The sequence below is a fragment of the Notolepis coatsorum genome (assembly GCF_963971535.1).
Source record: "Notolepis coatsorum genome assembly, chromosome: 7".
NCBI classification, from domain to species: domain Eukaryota; kingdom Metazoa; phylum Chordata; class Actinopteri; order Aulopiformes; family Paralepididae; genus Notolepis; species Notolepis coatsorum.
This window is the reverse complement of record NC_140171.1, coordinates 74,124,471-74,147,513: the sequence shown is the minus strand read 5'-3', so window position 1 is coordinate 74,147,513 and position 23,043 is coordinate 74,124,471. Positions and strand designations below refer to the sequence as shown.

Below are 23,043 nucleotides of genomic sequence, written 5' to 3'. Positions count from 1 at the left end.
GTGTCCAAAAAGTTAAACTGGGTATAAAATATATAAATACTTAAAAATAAATCATACTACTGAGTAATTTGACCCTATAGTAGTAACCCCCTCAGCCTGTGCCCATGGCAACATGGTCCAGGCGATGCTCTACAGCCAGGAGAGGGTCACCCACAGCCTGGAGAGGTTCACTAACAGCCAGGAGAGGACAGCGCCGGCGGTGGTGATGGAAGCACTTGCGGTTACCCTGGCCCAAATAAAACGCACATTTCCCTGACACCCTTGTTTTAGTATTACTCGAGTGATGTGTTTAGTTCTTGACAGAAATTGTAAACTATCTAAAAATAATATCTAATCTGTTGTACTAATTCATAAATATCTCTCCCTCTCTCTTTCTGTCCTCTCTCTCTCTCCCCCTCTCAGGTGAGCGGCACCATCGACGACTCCATCCGCCACGCCATCAGTAAATTGGCCCACTACCACGCCTGTTGTACACACAGAGCGGAGCAGCACCTCATCGCCATGTGCGAGGACCATGCTCGCATCCTGCTGGCGGGCTGCCCCTCCTACGATAAGCTGCTGTCTGCGCTTCACCGCGAGGATTACATGGATATCATCAAGTGTTGGCTGGGTAAGAGAGAGAGAGAGTGAGAGATGGGAAAGGTGTGGCTGGGTAAGGGCCAAGAGAGAGAGTGATAGAGGGGTAAGGTGTGGCCTGGTAAGGGCCAAGAGAGAGAGAGAGTGAGAGAGGGGAAATGTGTGTTTGTTTATTTAGGATCCCCATTAGCTTTTGATGGCGGGGTGTGGGTGTGACCCTATTTTATTCAAAAGGAAGATATTGATTTACATGTACCGGTATATATATCATCCTTTTTTAAATATATAATCTTATCCCCTGTGCTGGCAGAAGCACTAACATAGTGTGGAGTGATAATACACAACAATAAATGGAGATCAGCTATATAGCTCAGCAGCTGTAACAATAATTTTATTTTAGATTATTTAAGTTTCAACACCGTCAAAATATTTTGTTAATACAAAAACAATGAAGAATATTATGTCATCTAATATTATATTCCATTACTTTTTCCTGATATTTTAGCTTTTTGCCATGGTATCGTTTTAGAACCAATGTCGTGATACTTGGCTGGTGTTACGCACACCCGTAGGGAGACACAACACAAGGCCACAGACAGGGTAGGTGAGGGTGCAGTGACACTAAAACGCATGAGACAATTTGCAAAATAACAATATTTATTTTACAAAATTCAAGGTCAGCAACACAGAGAGCACGGAGGACTTACCAGTGAGCACCAAATGAAATATCAAAAAGAAATAAAACCCCACCCCCCCCTTACAGGCGCGGACGCCCCAAAGTACAGGTGGTGGTGCTCACTTATAAAGCTGGTGTCTTTAACAGTAAGTCACCTACGTGATGCAAAATGTAGACCCAGGGTATCTTCCTGTCCTCAATGTCCCTGTGTGCGAAACAAAAGGTTAACAAACAAGAAAAACAATCACCATAAGCTGGGTGACGATTAATAATCAAATACACAAAACAGGTTATGGGTAAACAGAAAATATACAACAGGCAGGATCACAAAAGGTACAATACTATAGGAAATGGCTAAACCACCAGAGCCTTGACCAGCTCTCACACAAACATGAGCTCAACAGAGCATTAACTAGCTCACACACCAAACAATGAGCTCAACAGAGCATTAACTAGCTCACACACCAAACAATGAGCTCAACAGAGCATTAACTAGCTCACACACCAAACAATGAGCTCAGCAGAGCATTAACTAGCTCACACACTAAACAAATGAGAGCGCTACCACAACACCACCAGATATAGTTACCAACATACACCGACCGAGCTCTAGCTAACACTGCACACACAGGGATATATGAAGGGATGTGGAGGTTAATTGTCTGATGAGTCTCAGCTGCTGCTGCTGCTGCTGCTGTTATTGCTGTTATTGCTGTTTGGAGTGAAATGGTGATTGACCCTGAGAGATGGATAGGTTACACAGGAGGGAGACAAAAAAAAAACAATACAACCTGCCTACATACATAACACATATTATATATATATAATACCATATACAATATAATATTACATGCATACATAATGATATAAGGACAGAGTCCGTAACAGCTGGTATAATCGGTATCAAAGTAAAATGTTTGGTGTCGTGACAACACTACGACCAATAGCAAATGGAGAAGGCCACGTGTAGACCTAATGTATTAGACCTTATAGGCACTGTACAGGGCTTTTGAAAGCAATTCTGCCCCTTAGGAAATCCTCAGCATGGAACCCTGATGAACAATAGGTATTGGTATTTGGTGTTGCAATTTATGTTGGCACTGTTTGCTGCATTGAAAAATATAACTTTTCCCCCTTGCGTTTTTTCATGGTTGCAACATATCTTGAAATATTGTAATAATATTATTTGAAAGTCATGTCATAGTGTGTTTCTCCTCTTCCTACCTCTCCTCTGCCCTCCAGGTGACGAGGTACAAGAGCATGAATACATCGTAGCGCTGCAGCACCCGGTCACCACTGACATACAGAACTCCATTAAGATCTATGGCCTAATGCTGGACGCCTTGATCTCCTTCAACAAGAAGATTCTCATCCTGTTCCCCAACATAGATGCTGGTTAGTTAAGTCTGTTGGTGTTTTCCTATCTTCTCTCTCTCTCTCTCTCTCTCTCTTTAACACTCTCGCTCGCCTCCCCTGTATTAAATCTTATACTTCTCCTATCAGGGTGACCATTAAGTACAAACTAGGAGCAGCTGTATTTGGTTCAAACCTAAAAGCCTAAAGGAGTCTGTAGGAATTGCAGTTCTTCCTCAAACTCTTTGAGAGGATTCAAAAGAGGGTTGAATCTACTATGTCAATTCTACAGCTGATTTCACAACCAGCACAAAACCAGCACGTTCAACTGTATCGTCTTCCAATTTTAACGTCCGACATACCCCTCTCTCTCTCTCTCTCCTTCCCGTGTGAACAGGGAGTAAGGAGATGGTGCGCGTGATGAGGAAGAAGGGGATCGAGCAGCACCCAAACTTCCGGGCGGTGAAGCACGTGCCCTTCGAGCAGTTCATCCAGCTGGTGTGCCACGCCGGCTGTATGATCGGCAACAGCAGCTGTGGTGTCCGAGAGGCAGGGGCCTTTGGAACACCCGTTATCAACCTGGGGAGCAGACAGACGGGCAGAGAGACAGGTTGGTACACACAGACGGGTGTGTGAGTAGACAGTTTGGTAAACAGACTGGTAGGTAGACAGGTTGGATGAACAAAACGGTTGAGTTGACGGATCGACAGGTGGATAAGATAGGGTGAGGAGAGAAATAGAGAGAGACATGCTATAGATCAGCAATACCATCTGTTGTTTATGAGAAGCAGGGAGTGTCAGAATGCCTGTTATCAGTCTAAGGACCAGACAGACGGGTAGACAAACAGAGATAGGTAGATGAGAGACACAGTAGAGTGAAAGGTAGGACAGACAAGTAGGCTGGCAGATCACAGAGTCAAGTTAAGGCAGAGGGACATGATGGGCAGAGGGGAATGCAGTCTGACGAGGCCAGACTGGAGAGCGTAAACCACAGGATGGCATTTACAAAATGAAAGTATGGTTGTTTCAGTATGGTGGTACCTTAACTGTATGATGGTTCAATATGCATTTTTTTGGGTAACCCTTCAGTACCCTTAAATGGGCGGATGTCTACTGTCTTCTGGGATTTATTAAGTATGCTTAGCATGGTTACTTTCGGGAAGTATTTATACTCTCAAAATGTTGCACAGTATTACAATAAAAGCTGCGACTTCACTGGCATACTCCAAATAATCATAGAAGCAGCCAATTTAAATCCCCCATGCCAACAATGCCCCTTTTAAGTGTAAAACGTAACTGTTTCTATTCATATAAAATTATGCAATGCCCAACCAAGTTAGATGCTGCATATAGCTGCTAGGGCTGGTCTGAACTATCCGGGTATTCAAAGCTCAATTCAGTATTCAGAAGTTCTTTTCCCATGGCACTTATTGTGTAGAGTACTTTTCAGACATGTCCTCTGTCTCTCTTTCTGTCTTTCTTTCTTTCTGTCTCTCTTTCTCTCTCTCTCTCTCTCTCTCTCTCTCTGCCAGGTGAGAATGTCCTCCATGTAAGAGATGCAGACACTCAGAATAAGGTCTACCATGCTCTGGAGCTGCAGTTTGGAAAAAGATATCCCTGGTGAGATAGCTATACACCTCTCTTTGTGCGTGTCTTTTTTCTACTTTCACACAGTGATTTTGTGTATCTATCTCTCTATTTCTCTGTAATCTCTTTCTCTCTCTCTCTCATCCCCCCCTCCATCTCACTTTTGAATTGAACCTGATTGCAGATGAATTCAATATATTTGAATTTGAACATTTTCATGCTGAAATAAATACAATTAAAAGAATATATATATCCAAGGATTATTAACTGCCTTTTAAAAAATATATATAAAATGTACTTAATTTCTATATGTTGATTTATTTGTTTGTCTGTTTATTCACTTATTCAAAAAAAATTATTAAGCAATGAATAGTGTAATGCAAAATACAGAGAAAAGTGTAATGGATAAAAGAAAAAAGCCCATCAGACTAGGCTTGCCGCGGTAGTCTGTTATACCAGTGTTACTCTGTGTTCAGGCATCCACTGAGTCCACTCGTGGCTCCGACACTGAGTGCGGGCAGTGCACACACATACAAAGACCACACATTCCCCACTCCCTTCTGTTTTTTCTAAATACTTCATAAACATCATTATTGTCCCTCTTTCCTTTACTGTTTCAGTAGCGCGACCAAGGGTGCTAAATGTGTTATCAACTTCAAGCGTGTAAATCAGACAACATTGCGGACAGCAGCTATTTATAGGTTTGACTTTCACTTAGTTTTAACTTCACGTGAAGGAGGGAAAGAAGGCTCTAGACACGACATGAATACACGACACCGATAGCGGAGGATTTGGAAATATCTCTGATTAAATCGAGTGAAAGCTCATTGGTCCACCATCAATTAACAGATAGAAAAGTGACGGAAGGTGTTACTGTCCTTTGGTTTATTTTTTTTATTAGAACCTAACGTCAACTGTCTGTCCAACAAATGGATACTAGTCATTGAAAGTGAATTAAAAACAAATGTAGATGGCATAGCTGTCAACATTGTGATTTGAAAATAAGGGAGATTTTCCAGCAAAATTTCCCGGTGCCCCGTCCCACCTTGTGTTCAAATACCCCTTACATTTAGGCAAGGGTACACATAGTGAATCCAAAATCTCCACTTGGCAACCACTTTTCTTTTTAATATAATATCAAACAGAAGACTGAGTCTGTGCTAACCGAATACAGAAGCCATGTTCGCTGTATTTTGGAGGAAAACAATATCTTTGACCTGTATTGATATGTATTGGCCTGATAGGCTATTGCCATACTGCTTACTTTGCAGCCTGGACATTTCCCCCCAAACACATTTATTTTAAACATGATATAGAGAAGTTATCGCAACATAGAAGTCATTTCCTAATCAAATACAATTTTAAGACCTATCTGACTTTTTAAGCCCCAACATTCTGATTTATTAAATGTAAGACTTTAAGAATCCTGGACAAACAGTTATGCATATCAGCACTTTGAAAGGGATCATGTACCTTCAACCTTGGCTAGTGTATCCTCCTGAGCTTGATCAATATCCACCTGGGCTGGTGTATCAAACTGAACGCAATAATGGCACGCATAGTAAAATGGCTCTCAGAAAACTGTCTCCACCTCAACGCAAAGAAAACAGTCTGCATGTTCTTCAAAAAAAGATCATCTGTAACACCTCACCCATACATGTTTGTAGCAAAGGAGAGGCTTGAAATAGTCAAAGATTTTAAATACCTTGGAATAACCTTGGACTCAAACCTCACCTTCAAAAAGCAGGTAAAAAAAGTCACACGTAGGCCGTACAATTTAACTTAGCCAACTTTAAATACATCCGAGTGCCTCAACATGGAAACAGCCAAACTTTACTTCAACTCAGTAATTATGTCCCATCTGACATACTGCATAACCAGCTGGTCTCAGACCTGCAAAACCACATTGACACCAATTAATTCAGTTCATAAACAGGCCCTGAAGGTGTTGGACAAGAAACCCTTTTGCCACCACCACTGTACCATCCACCAAAAACATGCCCTGCTAAGCTGGGAAAACATGCTGAAACTACCCACCACCTCTCTCACTGTTTTTAACATAAAGCAGCAGGTTCACCAGAACAATGCTAGAGGGAAATTTCATCATCCCAGGGAGGAAAAGCGCATTCAGCAAATCAGCCTTCTCGATAAGAGCTGCAGAGTTCTGGAACACCATCCCATCACACATTCGCAGTACTAATACGCTCAAGTCCTTCACACATGCACACACTCAAAGCATGGCTGTTACAAAATCAGACCATTAGCAAGTCACGTCGCAGTCCAGCTGCCCAACCCCCGTATGCTTGCCCACTTGCCTGACTGTCCTGATTATGATTATGTATGTGTGCCTGCCTATACAATGCCTATACATGTATGGGCTTTGATTTGTCCCTGTACACTGTTTTTTTTTTTTTTTTTTTTTTTACAAATATCTCTGCCCCGAAGCTTCGAATGCCAAAAAAAATGTAAGGTCAGCCCTAGTTATTAGAATATAAATATACATACAACAAGCAATATAGCAGTGAGAGGGGCACCATGACAGACGGGGGTTGGGGATGTTACTGGTTTGAGAAACGTTGCAGGAATCAGTGAGAATGTTCATCAGAGAGTGCCTGAATGTTGACTAAGGGCGTTTTCTCATTAGGAACGGTTGGTCTGTTCCGTCCTTGAGCCAACTTGAGGGAGCAACACCCCAATACAGCAGGTGGCGGTATGCACCTAGTCAGTTTGCTATAGCTGGCGCTTCAACCCTTCTTTGCTCTTGGATAAAGCATTTCGGGAGGGAGCGGCGTAAGTTTAGCGAGTTAGATGACGCAACAATAAGCGTTCCCTGCGCCCTGATGTCCGTCTGTGTCTGTCTATCTCTCTCTTTCTCTCTCTTTCTCAATTAATTTCGCCGCGGGGGGGGGCATAATCCCACGGGACAATGCATTGGGAACTTGTTTCGCATGACGAGACATACCCCTGTGAATATTATTGCACGGATCGGAATACGGGCGCGCGCGTGGGAGCTTGCGCAATGATATGTGCAGCAGGTTGACAGTGATATTTGCGAGTGCTCTCTTGACTGAGAGAGAGAGACGTAAGCGCTTGGCTGAATTGAAACACAGCTTCCCTCGTTGGAGCAGGTTTTACAGACTACAATCCCAAACGGACCTAAATTATATTTTTAAATTGAAGTATGAATACAACTCTATTCTGGGCAAGCAGGTTAGCACCAACAGAACCACTTGTTACAGCAAGCCTCTTCCGTGTTTTGGTACAGTTGTTTGCACATTTGCGATCGTTCTGTCGCCGGGGACGCTGATTCGCTCCCAAAACCACCTTTTCAAGTGGTCCCGGCATGGAGAGAATCAGCGTGCTAGTGGCTAGTGAGAAAGCTCCCTTAGGCATAAAGGTGACCACCAGTTTGAGAGATCTTTGTAGGTTGTTCCAGTCCCTGGCAGCAGCAGCCCTGAATGACGTTTGACCAATTGCCGTGTATGTTTTCGGAATCTTTAGGAGAATGTGTTGAGCAGAACGAGTGTTGTAAGTGGCAGATGTAATTTGCAACAGGTGACATAGGTAAGGGGGGGACAACCCAAAGAGGGTTTTGTAAATGAGCATGAACCAGTGCATATTGCGACGGGTGTGCAGGGATTGCCAGTTGACGGAGGAGTAAAGGGTGCAGTGGTGAGTATTGATGTTGCTCCTTCTGTGTCTTCTACTAGGATTAATAGAATAGAATAGAAATACTTTTATTATCCCGTGGGAAATTTGACACTGCAAATCGCTCAACATTTAAACATATAGACAGAACAGGTCATGAATTAGAATAATAAAACGAATCAAATCAAGTTGCCTAGGATAAGAGTAGAGTAAAATATAATACAAATGGAATAAAATATAGAGTAAATAAATACAGTAAAAATATACTTAGTTTGCCTCCGTCCAAAGTTTCTAACATTATTTCACTGCTGAACCGTGTGACATGACATCCTGTATGTGCCCTTCAAATGCATATTGTTACAATTTTTGTCTGCTTCTCGCTGACATTTCCAAAATTATACTGTATTTCTTAAGAGACTCCGAACATTTGATGGACTTAGCAACGGTAACTAAGGGAGGCGGCACATAGTGAAGGGTGAATTTCTCGCATGGAAACCAGTTTTATACAAAGTTCTATGCCTGTGAACCGCCACGAGGGTCCGATTGGTTAAGACTGAAATCAATCAGTCTGACCATCTCTTTTATTAGCTGTCTTTAAAGGGCTCTAGCAGGCACATTTCTTAAGCTAGCATGAAGATACTGGTATATATGAAACTACAGTAGATCTTGAGGAATCCAAAGGTACCAACTATGTCATGCTAGCTCACTGGCAAAGGGGGTAGACCACTTTATTGTCCCATCAGCTGGGAAATTTGTCTTGGGCTTACACCCACACTGCAGCCACAGACACATACATACAGACATGATGCAACTGACTCCAAACAGAGATAAACAATATAAAAGATACAAAAAGTACCTGCACAGCAGGATGTCTGGCAACACCACATATATATAGTAATAGTATAACCAAATATCGATTATCGATAATATAACGACCAAATATCGGCTATTCGATAATTGACGGCCATTTATCTCGCACTATTTAAAAGTTTAACTGAGATCGGAATAAAGGAGTTTTTAAACCTGTTTAGTCTATAGAGCGTGGAACTCTAAACCTCCTCCCAGAGGGCAGAGCAGTCGCTCATACGAGGGGTCCGAGACAATTCTATTGGCTTGCCTTAGAGTAGCCTGTTCAAAAATAGACTGCAGGGATGGGTGACCTTTCACCCCCATGATCTTCCATGCAGTCTGCATCAGACGGACCAGTTTGGACTTTAGTTGTACAGACAGGTTACCAAACCAAGCTGTTATACCATATCTGATGAGACTCTCTAATACAGATTGGTAAAAAAGTTACATAAATTTTGTATCTACACTGAACTCTAAGGCGGCATAGAAAGTGCAGTTGTTGTTGTAGTCTGCTACACAAGCCGTCTATATGGGTGTTCCAGGTTAGTATGTTATCAACAAAAATCCCAAGATATTTATATGAAGAGACCTGCGAGATGGACTGTTTGTGGATGACCACAGGCCTGTGGTCCCCAACACCTCTGGGGTCGAACACCATCTCCTCAGTCTTCTTAAAGGGGAACTATTTTACTATTTCTTTCACTATTTGGGCACTTTTACACAATTCCTGTGAGTTTATGGAACACCTCTGTAATTTTTTATTTTTTTTAATTCATTGTTTTGTATTTCTAATCAAGTCCTCAAAAACAGCATTTTTCTACCTCAAGATCTTAAGCCGTTTTGAGCCTGGGCACCAACCACAATGGTAATGGTTCTGGTTCGCCTGAACATTAACATGCAGCGGTGTCTTTCTGACATCACAAATCATCACATTTTCAGATGACTCAGTTCAGTGAGGGTGAATATTGTGAGAGGAGAATTGGAAGAATGCGCCAATATGAGAATTAGAGACATAGATCATATTAATATAAGTCCACATAGCTAGGAAACAATGCTAAACAATGCTAAACCGCTGGATTTCAGAATAATAGTCAGCTACAGTAGGTCACTGTCATTCTTAATTAGAGCTAGAATGGATGACAGTGTCATTAGAACATTTTATGATGCGGTTGTTAGGATAGCTGCTTCTGAACTCTATGGACATGTAGGTTACTTTAGCCTTTCTTACAGTATAAGTAATATACACATTAGGGCTGACCTTCGATTTTTTTTTTGGAATTCGAAGCTTCGGGACCGAGATTCGGTTTTAATTCGAAGCTTCGAAATACATTTTTAAACTTTTTTTAATAAATTTCTTTTTAATTTATTTTAGATTATTATTATTTTTTTTATGTTGTGGGACTTGTACATCACTTTGTTCAACTTTGTCAATGCTGTAAAGTTTAAACCTTTTTAAATCTTAGACAAACAAAACACTTTGCTTTCATGAAATATTGTAAGCCGTCATTTGAGTCCGACCTCATCCTTTTTTATTTTTTTTTGATCTTTTTCCCCCTCCATTTTCCTCCGATTTTCTCCCATCCCAATCTTAGTCGTATGCCAATTCCCAGTCCCTTCCTGGTCGCTGCGCACTTACCCCCCACGGTCAGATCATCTGGGAGAGTGGAGGCTACCACGTGCTTCCTCCGACACACGTCCAGCCAATCACCGCTTCTTTTCACCTGGCAGCGCGGATTCTCATCGAGAGGGCGTAGCGTGTGGGAGGACCACACTATCCCCCTCAAGTCCTATCCGCGCTTAGCAGGCGCCCCGACCGAACTGTAGGAGTCGCTGTTTACAACGACCCGGACCCACCCCGCCAGCTTCTCCCACCCTCTAATACAGCCAATTGTATTAGTGCAGACGGCCAGCCAAGCTGGTGACAACCCCGGAGCTGTGAGCTGGATTCGAACAGGCGAATCCAGCTCACAGCTCCGGGGTTGGTGACGAACGCAATCTCCGCTCGGCCACCTAACCGCCTAGTCCGACCTCATCTTAAATAACAAACGGCATTGCTTGTTGTAGTTAACACTTTAATCGCCGGAGACGCTGTTCAGCGTCTTTCCCCGCCATGCTTATTCTGCCGAAGACGCTGGACAGCGTCTTTGATATCAATATTTCAAAAATTTGTGATCGAAAATCATATTTCTCCCCCGGAGACATTATATGTACTGGTGAGCCCCTCTCAATTCTCCAACGGTTAAATAGCGCCATCTGGTGGCCGATCGGCCGCTCGCCCAAACAGGAAGTGATGCGGATGAAGTGGTGCTCACCCATATTTCGTCCGGGCACTCGCTATCATTAGCAGGACTCCATCTTGACACAATGGATGTCGATCGGTTGCAAAAGACTTGATAAACATGATTTGGACGTATATACTATTATACAACCTGGAAATGGATCGGGTATTTCTACATCCCATAATAGGAATATCTCTGCTCCACGCTCATCGCCCAACGCTATGAGGAAGCTACGGTAAGATTCAGCGTTTTTAACGTGTTCCATATAAACTGCTCTGATGATCATATCACCCACACTAGATTAATGATATAACGTTGCCCACGGAATTATAAACGACCCCCCGCCCATCCGGTCAACATCAGATCATACGTAGTAACTCCTAGAAGCACGTCCAGTTGAAATTTTTTATCTCACACAGATTCCTACCAAACTGTATTTGATCATCAATATAATGCATGTAGGGCTATAAATCAAGTTCTGGAGAAAGCTGCAGAAAACGATAAAAACATACTTATACTTTAGACCGTATTTTAGTATGAATATGTGAATGAAAAAGTATAACGTTGCTACACCCTGAACAATAGATATAGGACGTTGAATGGGCCATAGTAATGTCAATTTAGCAATACAATTTAAAAAGTTATAGCCCTGCAAAGAAGGGGAACTTCTCTATGTTAAATAGGGCTGGCGAGGGATGGTAAATTATGAATTTAACCCCGGCGATCAAAGTGTTAACAAAGAGAGGCAGAGTTGATTTTGCAAAAAAATTCAAATCATATATTTTCTTTTTTATCGAATTTTATTTTCATATTCAAATCCCATGCCCATCGAACGAAGCTTCGAAGTATTTAAGACAGCCCTAATACACATACACACACATTTCATATTTCATATTCACAATACATTTTGTTCAACTGTAAAATATCCCACCACATATCTTTGTCACAACTCTTTGATAACTGCATGGGATCCTTGCAAAAGATCTGTGCAAATATCGGCTGATATAACAATATCAGAATGTTTTTTACATTTATTTTATTCAGACATTGGACATTTCTGGCAGCAAAATCCAGTAATTAGTTTGGCAGTAATTCCATTAGTCAAACACAGTATCTCAGAAACAACAATTGAAATCACAATTTTGCTAAGCTAAGCTGATGATGGCTTAGTGAAGGATGCTCTTGCATCAATTCTAATGTCAGCTCTCTGTTTCTTTGTCCCTCCCTGCCCTAAGTTCTAAGATCTACGGTGACGGCAATGCTGTACCTCGAATTCTGAAGTTCCTGCGGACCATCGACTTGGATGAGTCACTCCAGAAGACCTTCTGCTTCCCCCCAGTCAAAGAATCCTTCTCCCAGGACATAGACCACATCCTGGAGACCCAAAGTGCCCTAGCTGTAGACTTAGGGGGTACCAACCTCCGGGTCGCTATCATCTGTATGAGGGTAAGGCTCCGTACAGATGAAGCCAAAGCACACACTGTTTTGCACACAGTACATTCATTTGCATGAATTTAACTATATAATAACTAGAGCCCGACTGATATATCAGCCGGCCAATGTTAGCATATCACCGATATATCTGTTACCAATATCCCATGTTGATTAGCCAAGGGCTCTAGCGGGCTCATTCTCTAAGCTAGTGCAAAGATACTGGTAGAAAGGGGTCCCTTGACTTCTCACCTCAAGATACCTGAATGAACCACAAGACTCCTCTTTACAGCCAGGCTAATTCATGCTAGTCACATCCAGAATTAGGACCAAACCAGGCAGTTATTTTGCATGCAGTACACATAGGTATTTTTATAATAATACACCCATACATACATGCACCCACGCACACATTCAGGAATGGTTGCACACTGCATAATAATTTGATACAAATCCTAACCAAATGTGGATACATATTTACATAGCACCCTTTTTCGTTGCTATAGTATGTAAAAGCTTTGACCATGGCCATTGGCATTGGATCTGTCAGGCTGCTCCCTAGAGGGTACAGTACATTGACCGTCCAAAATATACATGCATGTTTTTTTACACTATCTATTACACATATCACTGATTCTTCAGATAAGGGACGAAACACGTTTTAGAACTACATTTTTACAAATATGTTCTACATTAATTTGAAATTGATATGTTTGTAAAGAAAGGTATTAGCTATGAAACCATGTAAAGGAACAGGTTTTAAAAGAAATGTATATATATAAATAAAAACACCCTTTCTGAAAATAAACATTATTCACTTCATAACTTAATTTGTGTCAACTCCGTTAGACATACTAAAAAGTATCTTATTTTCATTTGTTCAGTCCAACAAGAATTTAAAGTCCTCAAGTATCTAACAATAGTGTTCAGTTACTCTGATATGTAATAAAATGCAATATATACATTTTTTGGTCAGATTTCACTCTATTCTAAAAAATATATATATACCGGTATATTCAAAATTCCTTTATTTTCTACCTTTGTTTTTAATGTTAAGACTATAATAACAAATTTCTTACACAAATAAGAAAATTGGTAGATCAGTTAATAACTTTAATAGATGAACAATACAAACTCAACAAATGGTAAAAAGATGTTTTTGAAAATGAACAAAAACATACTTCTGACGGTGTTGACAATCACTGACAGTGATGACAAGATCAGTAATAAACACTCAGTTTAGGTATACTAACAAATAAACAACAGAAAACGAAATAAAAATACTGACAAAACATGTCTTCTTTGTGTAAAAACTTATATTGAACATAATCAAAGTGGATAGTCCTTGCAGGTGTGTGTCCTCTTCTGGGGCTCCAGTGGCTCACTGGAAAAATACAAGAAAACTATCCAGACAGATAATATTGCAGTATTGTCAGTTGTTCTCTTGATTGAATGTAGTGTTCTTTATCATGATTCTCATTTTAAACATTCATATGACATTCCTTAACAACAATCAATACTGTGTATACCCTACATGTCAAAAGTGTGGGGTATACCATTTTAAGTCATGTAAATCAGGCTATAAGTCCTACTGTAGAACATGACATATTAGCATGACATCTCATTTAGTAATGTCAATACTGAACGACTGCACGCTTGTCAAGAGCCAATCGTGCAGTCGTTCAGTATTGACATTACTAATTGACATGCTAATATGTCATGTTCTACAGTAGGACTTACTACTATAATACCTAATAAAACAAGTAATTAGAATAATAGAAGCCTACTTTGCTGGAATGATTCATTTTGCACGTATACAGTGTGTGTGTGCTTGTGCGCTGAGGCTGCCTCACTAAGCCGTTTCTCCACTAATTTATTTAGTTCTAACAATAGGCATAGATCAAACCAACAATAAATAATATCATAGAGAAGAAGACAGTATATGGCATATTAATACAGTATATTCCACTATACAGTAGCTATATCCACTGTGATCGGTTTAGTTCTTATTTATTTAGTTTGCAGTGTGTAATGCTCATGATGCCTCATTGAGTAAGGACTATAAATGTAATTGTTAACTCATTCAGCACCAGTCACGAGTAAAGTCGGGTTAACTCGCCAACCGTTCAGCGCCAATCACGAGTATAGTCGGGTTTTAATAGTCATTTATTTTATTAGCTATATCCATAAATTTTTCATCCATCCAGCCTGATGTTATCATTGGGAATGGGTCTGAGCTCGCAAAAGGGTATTGCACTCTATTAGAAATGGTGTAGTTTCTTTTCTGGGCCGATCTGAGCCGTGCGGGCGGGGTTTAAATACTCCGGCAGGTCTAGCATTTACAACGTTACATCTGCGATGCTGCCCCCCCTTCATATGCAATGTGGGATGGACTTCCACGAGCAGTATTTGGAATGGCGATCAGATAATTGGATTATTTCTTTTGCATTACATCAGAGACCAGGTAAGGACTCTATATATAAAATCTTGCGTTGATCTGATATTTCTTTCTACCGCGATCGAAGCTGTCTGTGTGTGTGTGTGGCTGTTTACCGTTGAGTGCAGGAGGTGGCGGGGGGAGCGCCGCACTACGAGGGCCATTTCATGTATGCACAAGGAAGGATAATAATGATAATCTAGCGTTGATTTTAGGAAGATTCGATAATCGGGCGAAAAATTACAACGTGTTTAGTGTATTCCACTAAAGGGCTATTATCGCGTCTTTTCCTGGGATTACTAAGAATCACAAACTATACTCATATTCAAAACGGTATAAAACGGAAATGTACGGATGAAAAAACAATCTGTTTTGTGCATGTTGACTGGAAGCAACTCACTGACAATCGACGGGTGTATTAGACCCATAGCTATAATATAAGAAATAAGATATATTTTAAGCACTCGCAAATCTCGCAGTCTCCCCATTGATTAAAGCGATGGCGTTCTAGCGCCCCCTGGCTCATTAAGCGATGGCGCTGAATGAGTTAATGATACAAATATTGTCGTGTTTATTATATATTACAATACGAAGCCGTTCGAGAATGAGGACCAATGTAAGTAAACATTATGCTTACTGTGGGAGTTTACTCTCATTGAACAGCCAGCTCTTATGATCTACCAGTGGCAAAATGTGTTATAGAGCGGTGATTCTGACCCGCAAATCCGATATATCTAACATTATCTTAGCTTGATGGATCAAAGCACAGACAAACACACACGGACTCTCACAACACAAGTGCAGCAACCTATCTTATTAACATATCTAGCCCATTAGCAAATGCAACCCTTATAACTATCAAATAAATTGCTCACGGTAGTAGATTGTCAAGAGGCTTATCTTGTAGTGAAGCCTATCAGCGGTCTCTCAGCTCTGACACTAGGTGCTGTTGCCCACAGGTCTCTACTGCTGGCAAACTATACTTAACTGGCAATACATGAGCATCTGTGATGATGAATGTTTTTGAGTTTGCAAATCACCCAATTTAAATATCAGTTTTTCAATGCAGTCTGACCAGCTCTCAATGTAAGTTTGCTTAACAACAGCAGATCAGACTCACCAACAATACAAGGCTTTATTCTTATTATTCCTGAAGGCAGTACAGCCGTGAAATAGGTATTCAATTCTATTCAAATCAAGGTCTTAAAAAGTCTTAAATTGGACTTGAAACAAGGTTCTTCTGTAAATGCAATAGGGCTTCATCTGTGAGCACTGCGCTGAAAACACAGCGGACGCTGCAGAGATTTTAAATCAGGCTTCGCTTCATGTTTATACCAAACTGGATAGTCTACTTTATTCTGTACTTGTTCTACAGAGACTACACATAATTACAAATCTCTCTCTCTCTCCCCCTGCCCTCCAGGGTAAGATAGTGAAGAAGTATACCCAGCCCAACCCCAAGACCTACGAGTCCAGGATACAGCTCATCCTCAAAATGTGTACTGATGCCATGATGGACGCTGTCCGCCAGAATTGCAGGATACTGGGAGTGGGTATGTTACTTTGCACAGAGAGCGAGAGAGAGATACTAGGAGTGGGTATGTTACTTTGGAGAGAGAGAGAGAGACTAGGAGTGGGTATGTTACTTTGCACAGAGAGAGAGAGATACTAGGAGTGGGTATGTTACTTTACACAGAGAGAGAGACTACAGGATACTAGGAGTGGATACATTACCTTACACACATTGCAGAATACTGGGAGTGGGTTACCTTACATACATGCACACTAACTCTCTCTCTCTCTCTAACTCTCTCTCTCTCTCTCTAACTCTCTCTATCTCTCCACTAGGAGTTTCCACAGGTGGCAGAGTAAACCCACAGGAAGGGGTGGTCCTCGACTCCACCAAGCTGATCCAGGAGTGGTCGTCTGTGGACTTGCGGACACCCATTTCCGACACCCTGCACCTGCCTGTCTGGGTGGACAACGACGGCAACTGCGCGGCACTGGCAGAGAGGAAGTTTGGCCACGGCAAGGGAGTGGAGAACTTTGTTACCATCATCACCGGCACAGGTGAGGCCTCACACGTCACACCTGCTCACCAGGGATGTTGTCCTTTAGGTGATTCATTCTACTGCATTCCAATCCCGACAGCTGTCAGATCTGAGCATGTTTTTAGCGCTTTTCTTTTGTGCAAATTTTTTACACTTCTTTCTTGCTTTCTTGCCTTCCTCATGTTGGGTCTTGTTTTTTGGATAGGTCCTCTGATCACATCCCTTTGATCTGTGTGTGTGTATGCCTGTGTGTGTGCGTGTCAAGGTATCGGAGGTGGTATCATCCAGCACCATGAGCTGGTACATGGCAGCACCTTCTGTGCGGCAGAGCTGGGCCATATTATGGTCGCCCTGGACGGTCCAGAGTGTATGTGTGGCAGCAAAGGGTGTATCGAGGCCTTCGCGTCTGGGATAGCCCTGCAGCGAGAGGCCAAGAGACTACACGATGGTGAGAGAGGGGGGTGTGACGTGTGTTTATATCTCTGCATAGCATGTGCATCAAGTAATACTTGTTTAGTTTAGGAATAGGGGGCAGGTATATATACAATTTATTCTTCTTCCTGCTCCTTTTGCCCATGGTACTGTATTTATGATTTTTTATGAAAACTGTATGATTGTATTGCTTCCATGTGGCAAATAAAACTCTGAATCTGAAATCTACCTCAATAGATCACCAATATGATGTTACTATATAAACAGAGCACATTGTTGTGTCCCTCGCTCTCAGGGAAAACAATAAAGCAGTATTGAAATTACCTTTTGTAAATCGCCAAATTGGGACAGTTTTAGTTGTTGTAAAATCTATTGATAAGCATCAGAAGACATGGAATGGTAAAATAGGACTTATTGAAGCTGAGTGGAATAGATAGAAGAGATACGAAGCCATCTGTGAGTTGATGTGTGAAACCGCATCTCTATGTTGTAGGGCTGTCAATGAATATTCTATATTCGAATTTTTAATTGAATAGTTAAAATAAAACATACATTCGATTGTAAAAATATATTTTACATAGTAACAACAAAAACAAGAAAGAAAACGGAAATAACAAACAATAAAACAAACAAAAAAATTACAAGAAGAATTTAAAAGAAATTAAAAAAATATGTGCAACAATAGATATTCGAATATCATCGAATATCATCCTTTTTTTTAGAAGGAATATTCAAATGTCATTTTTGGCCAGTTTTGACAGCCAAATGTGTTGTGTGTTCCAGAGGACCTGCTGAAGGTGGAGGGGATGGACATGAAAGAGCCGGTCACAGCTGTTCATCTCATCAGTGCCGCCAGGATGGGGAACGCCAAGGCTGAGGCAGTTCTCCACACCGGTCAGGCTCACACACACACACACACACACACACACACACACACAGACACACACACACACAGGGGCTGAGGCTTAGGGTGTTCTTTACAGGTCAGATTTCATAACAAATATGCACGTGTGCGCACCGCTGCCAGTGTGATCAACTCTGAGCTTTTACAGCAGAGGTTTTACCCAAAGCAACTAACACACAAGGGGTGTAAAGGTACACGTATCTGTACTGTACCGATAGGGCTGACCTTCGATTATTTTTTTGGATTCGAAGCTTCAGGGCCGAGATTCGATTTTAATTCGAAGCTTTGAAATAAAAAAAAATTTTATAACTTTAATTTTATTTTATTATTTTATATATTTTTTTTATGTTGTGGGACTTGTACAGCACTTTGTTCAACTTTGTCAATGCTGTAAAGTTTAAACCTTTTTAAATCTTAGACAAACAAAACACTTTGCTTTCATGAAATATTGTAAGCCGTCATTTGAGGCTTTATAAAAGCAGCACAATGAACACATCTGTCAGTGCCGAGTCCGACCTCATCTTAAATAACAAACGGCATTGCTTGTTGTAGTTAACAAAGAGAGGCAGAGTTGATTTTGCACAACACATTTTTCATTTTCTTTTAATAATCTCATTTTATTCTCATATTCTAATCCCATGCCCATCGAACGAAGCTTCGAAGTATTTAAGACAGCCCTACGTACCGAACCGTGTCAGTGTGTACCGTACCGTACCGACCGGCTGTGTAGTGTACCGAACTAATACAACAGTATGTTAACCACTGACGACCACCCACCGGGGGCTGTTTTTTTTCACAATCTAATATAATTAAAAAAATAATAATTTTAACAAGTCTATTATTAATTGCAATATAGAATATTCGTTGACAGCCCTACAAGTACAATTAGTTACTGCACACTACATCACCCCTGAGTGGAACATGGAAAGCCAAACTTTCCCCCACTGTACCGAAAACCCGTACCGAACCTTGACTTCAAAACCGAGGTACGTACCGTACCGTGGTTTTTGTGTACCGTTACACCCCTACACGTTACCCTCTACTTTTTTATACACTAGACCTGACGGAATTAATAAAAAAATGTTAATAGAATTTGTATATTTCAACGTTGCCCCTGAGTCATGAGCACATTCCTCGCTCCCTGATTATCAATCATTTCACTTCAACTTATCCATAATGGGGAATTCTTGTGGCAGCCAGATGAAAAAAAACATGCAATACATAAAGGGTGAGTTCAGGTGAGATGAGATGAAATGGGATGAGAGGTGAGGTGAGGTGAGGTGAGATGGGATGAGATGGGATGAGATGAGAGATAAGATGAGATGAGAGATACGGTGAGATGAGAGTTGAGTTGAGGTTAGATAAGGTGAAATGAGGTGAGATGAGGTGTGGTGAGGTGAGGTGAGATAATTCAATCAATAAATCCTGGGTATATGAGGTGCTTCTTTATTTTTATGAATTTTTTCTCAATGTTTTCTCCATTCCCTCTCTCCCCAGCCTCCACAGCGCTGGGCGTGGGCATCGTGAACATCCTCCACATGATCAACCCCTCCCTAGTGATCTTATCTGGTGTCCTGGCCTCCTACTACCTGGTCCCAGTCCAACACATCATCTCGCAGAGGGCCCTCTCCTCCACCCAGGGCGTCAAAGTCGTCACATCAGAGCTGGAGGAACCAGCCTTACTAGGAGCGGCTAGCATGGTGTTGGACTACACTACTAGGAGAATATATTAAAGAAGTACAACTATGTCTTGATATTTAAGAACCGCAGAAACCAACTGCACCCAGAGGGCCCCATCTTCCACCTAAATACAAGTAATGGTGCTAGGATAGAGATTTAGGAATATGGTCAACCATCCACAGAGGACTACGCCTTCTATCAAGACCTAATGCATCAGGTGCGTCAGATCCAACCTGGACCCTGCTTTACTTGGATGTAAATCGCCAGAACTATACTATAGAAGGATCACACAGCTACAACCGTGGCTAACTTTCTAAGCAATGCAAGGACTACAATCATGGACCGCCCTTACAAGCACCAACATCACAGTCCAACATCTATTCTGGCAAGAGAATTACTATAGCTATAGTTTATGTTACGAGAGAGAGAGAGAAAGAGAGAGAGAATGTTACTTTACACACAGAGGAGAGAGAGTTACTTTACACAGAGAGAGAGAGAGAGAGAGAGAGAGAGAGAGAGAGAGAGAGAGAGAGAGAGAGAGACTGCAGGATACTAGGAATCGGTATGTTACTTTATACACAGAGAGAGAGACTGCAGGATAATATATATATAAATATAAATGTTATCTTATATAAGTTAATAACTTATTCCGTATAGAAAACATCGACTAACAAAGTCTTGGTCTACTCGATAAGGCGGAGCAGCCTTCGCTACCAGTCTCTTTACAGCTGCCAACATCAGACAGATGGCAACTTCTTGTTCTGGGTGATATTGAAGAAATTCACATCACCATAATGTGCTGGAGGTTTTACGATATCGATCTATATCACGATACGTGAACAGTATGCAAAATCACAAGATAAACAATTGCTGTTTGTCGCATTGAATTGCATGATATTGTAAAGTGTGATATCAAACCAAAACTCAAATATTGAAAATCTCATCTTCTCAATTCCTTTTGGGCTCAGTTTTTATATTGATCTGCTGATGAGACTACGTATAAATATACAAAATATTCAGTTTTTTTGTTACGTGAAATGAGCATGTATGGGCAAAGTGAAAGAAATTACAATGTATCTGTTTTATGGGAGATAAATTGTTACATTTACCTGTTTTTGTTATAAATGATACTATTTAAATGACCATACCGGTATGGTGATAAACCTACCTTAAGTTTATTTCTTGAAATGTGTTTACCAAAAATCTCACCTTGTGGTGCAAGCATTGGACCAGAAATGGGCTTTGGAAAGTGGTGAGTTTGCCTACGTAAATAAGGAAGTGCATGCGCAGAGAGAGAGAAACATATTTTCTAAGGAGTGACACATTTCTTTAGGGTGACATACTGGTACTGGTAGGTTTCTACTATATAATCTTTTGGGTAGTTTGGTGGTTGGGTTGTTTATCTTACAAAGGTAAACCACGTAAAACATTTAGAAAATGTTAAAGTAAGCTATTCACAAGAAAATGGTCATGGATAATGTAAACAGGTGCTGATTAGTAAACGGGCTAAAAGTCATATTTAGACCAGTATGGTCCTTTAAAGTGATCAGGGCTTTCTTTTAGAAAACAGGTAGGAAGCTGTCATTTAGGGTGCTCTTTAAACAAAAACCTTTAGTTGTGAGGAAAAATTTGAATTTAAGGAATTCTAAATTCAGTTAAAAAGTAAATAATAAATAAACACTTGACACATTTCTGCCCGATCGTTTGTTTAATTTTTCATTATTTGTTATCAAACTAATAAATAAAGGCTCTTGAACAGATTTTTAAAGTGCCTTGGATTCCTATTGTATCATGCCTTCTGAGGATGTTTTATCATGCCTTCTGTTAATTCTTTATATGCCTATATTGACTATTGTTTTTTTTATAATTTATTTTATTTCAATGGTTTATTGAATGGGTTATTTGTGTGGGGACACAAATGAAAACACATTTTTACATTATTCATTATACCTTTTTATTTTATTACATGGGAACAAGAAATAAATAGGCTACATTTGTCAGTGTAGTGTAGCGGGTGCTATCTAGAGGCCATGTCTTAGTATTTGGATGCTACTGATGCCATTGTTAACTGACTTGAAATATTGAAATGCTACCAATATAGGGTCTACTGTGTCAGTATTAGGGCCTGGTTACATTGATCCATTGTGTCTGTCTACATCAGTTAAAAAAAATCAATGAGTAGGTTGTCAGTTTGTTTGACAAGGCTGATGTATTTGTTTTGACAGACGGAACAGTTGAGAGAGGATGATCTTTTGGAACTGAGGGATATGTCACCATCCGTAAAAGAAATGCTGTTTCTGCAAACGCACAATTAACATTATGTATAATTTAAAAACAAACCTCATTTTGTGATGGATTTTGTAGCTGCTCCCTTCCTCTCCTTTACGCTGTCAATGTTGGGGTCTATTCATGGTCACACTAGTCAATTCAATAATGTCAACTGATATTAATATTCAGTTATTGAAATTACATTAAATCATCAGTAATTTGTTTCTAAATCATGAAATATGAGGATCGTTTTATGACAAAACAGTTCTATCCATCTCTTTTGTATGTGTCCTTTCAGTCCATGTACGTATGCTGCCAAACTCTATATATACTTAAAGGAAAACGCCAACATTTTGGGAAATTAGCTTATTTGCCATCTTCCCTGGAGTTAGACAAGAAGATGCATACCCTTTTCTTCTCTGTGCGTGCATTAGGCTTAGGGAACAGCCGCTCCGTTAGCGTAGCTTAGCTTCATCACTGGAAGTGGGTCAGACTTGTACCCTGACATTCCCTACAGTCACGAAATACACTCCAAATACAACTCCAAAACGTTCCTGTAAACATGTTGTGACCTGTGTATTTACCACATGGTGAAATAAAAAATAATTGAATTCGACAATTACGTTTTCTAAGCAAATATACTCGGAACTATTTTTTTGCCGAACCACTCCTCTCGGGGCGCAGTCAGTGATTTCAACGTGACGCCATGTTTGTTTACATTCTCATTTCATTCAAAGGATCCGAACCGATTGAAGTTTATGGATACCATGACTTAAAATCCTCTTACCTTGACGATTAAAAGCCTCCCCAATTTAGAAAACCGTATTCCCATGGCTGGTGTTGATGTGCTGCTAGCTAACGGAGCTAACCAA

General features: G+C 40.7%; 1 protein-coding gene across 2 annotated transcripts in view; it reads left to right on the top strand.

Annotated features, from left to right (window-relative positions):
* Nucleotides 1-21,663, top strand: part of gne (glucosamine (UDP-N-acetyl)-2-epimerase/N-acetylmannosamine kinase) — a 102,709-nt gene extending 81,046 nt beyond the window's left edge. For both annotated transcript variants that reach the window (XM_084318740.1, XM_084318739.1), the window contains exons 5-14: nt 403-610; nt 2,495-2,647; nt 3,003-3,215; nt 4,138-4,225; nt 12,204-12,414; nt 16,260-16,389; nt 16,685-16,906; nt 17,153-17,335; nt 18,103-18,213; nt 19,721-21,663. In XM_084318740.1, coding sequence (XP_084174866.1) covers nt 403-610; nt 2,495-2,647; nt 3,003-3,215; nt 4,138-4,225; nt 12,204-12,414; nt 16,260-16,389; nt 16,685-16,906; nt 17,153-17,335; nt 18,103-18,213; nt 19,721-19,956 — 1,755 coding nt within the window. In that variant the 3' untranslated portion in view covers nt 19,957-21,663. The remainder of the gene's footprint in view (nt 1-402; nt 611-2,494; nt 2,648-3,002; nt 3,216-4,137; nt 4,226-12,203; nt 12,415-16,259; nt 16,390-16,684; nt 16,907-17,152; nt 17,336-18,102; nt 18,214-19,720) is intronic.
* Nucleotides 21,664-23,043: the final 1,380 nt, after the last annotated feature.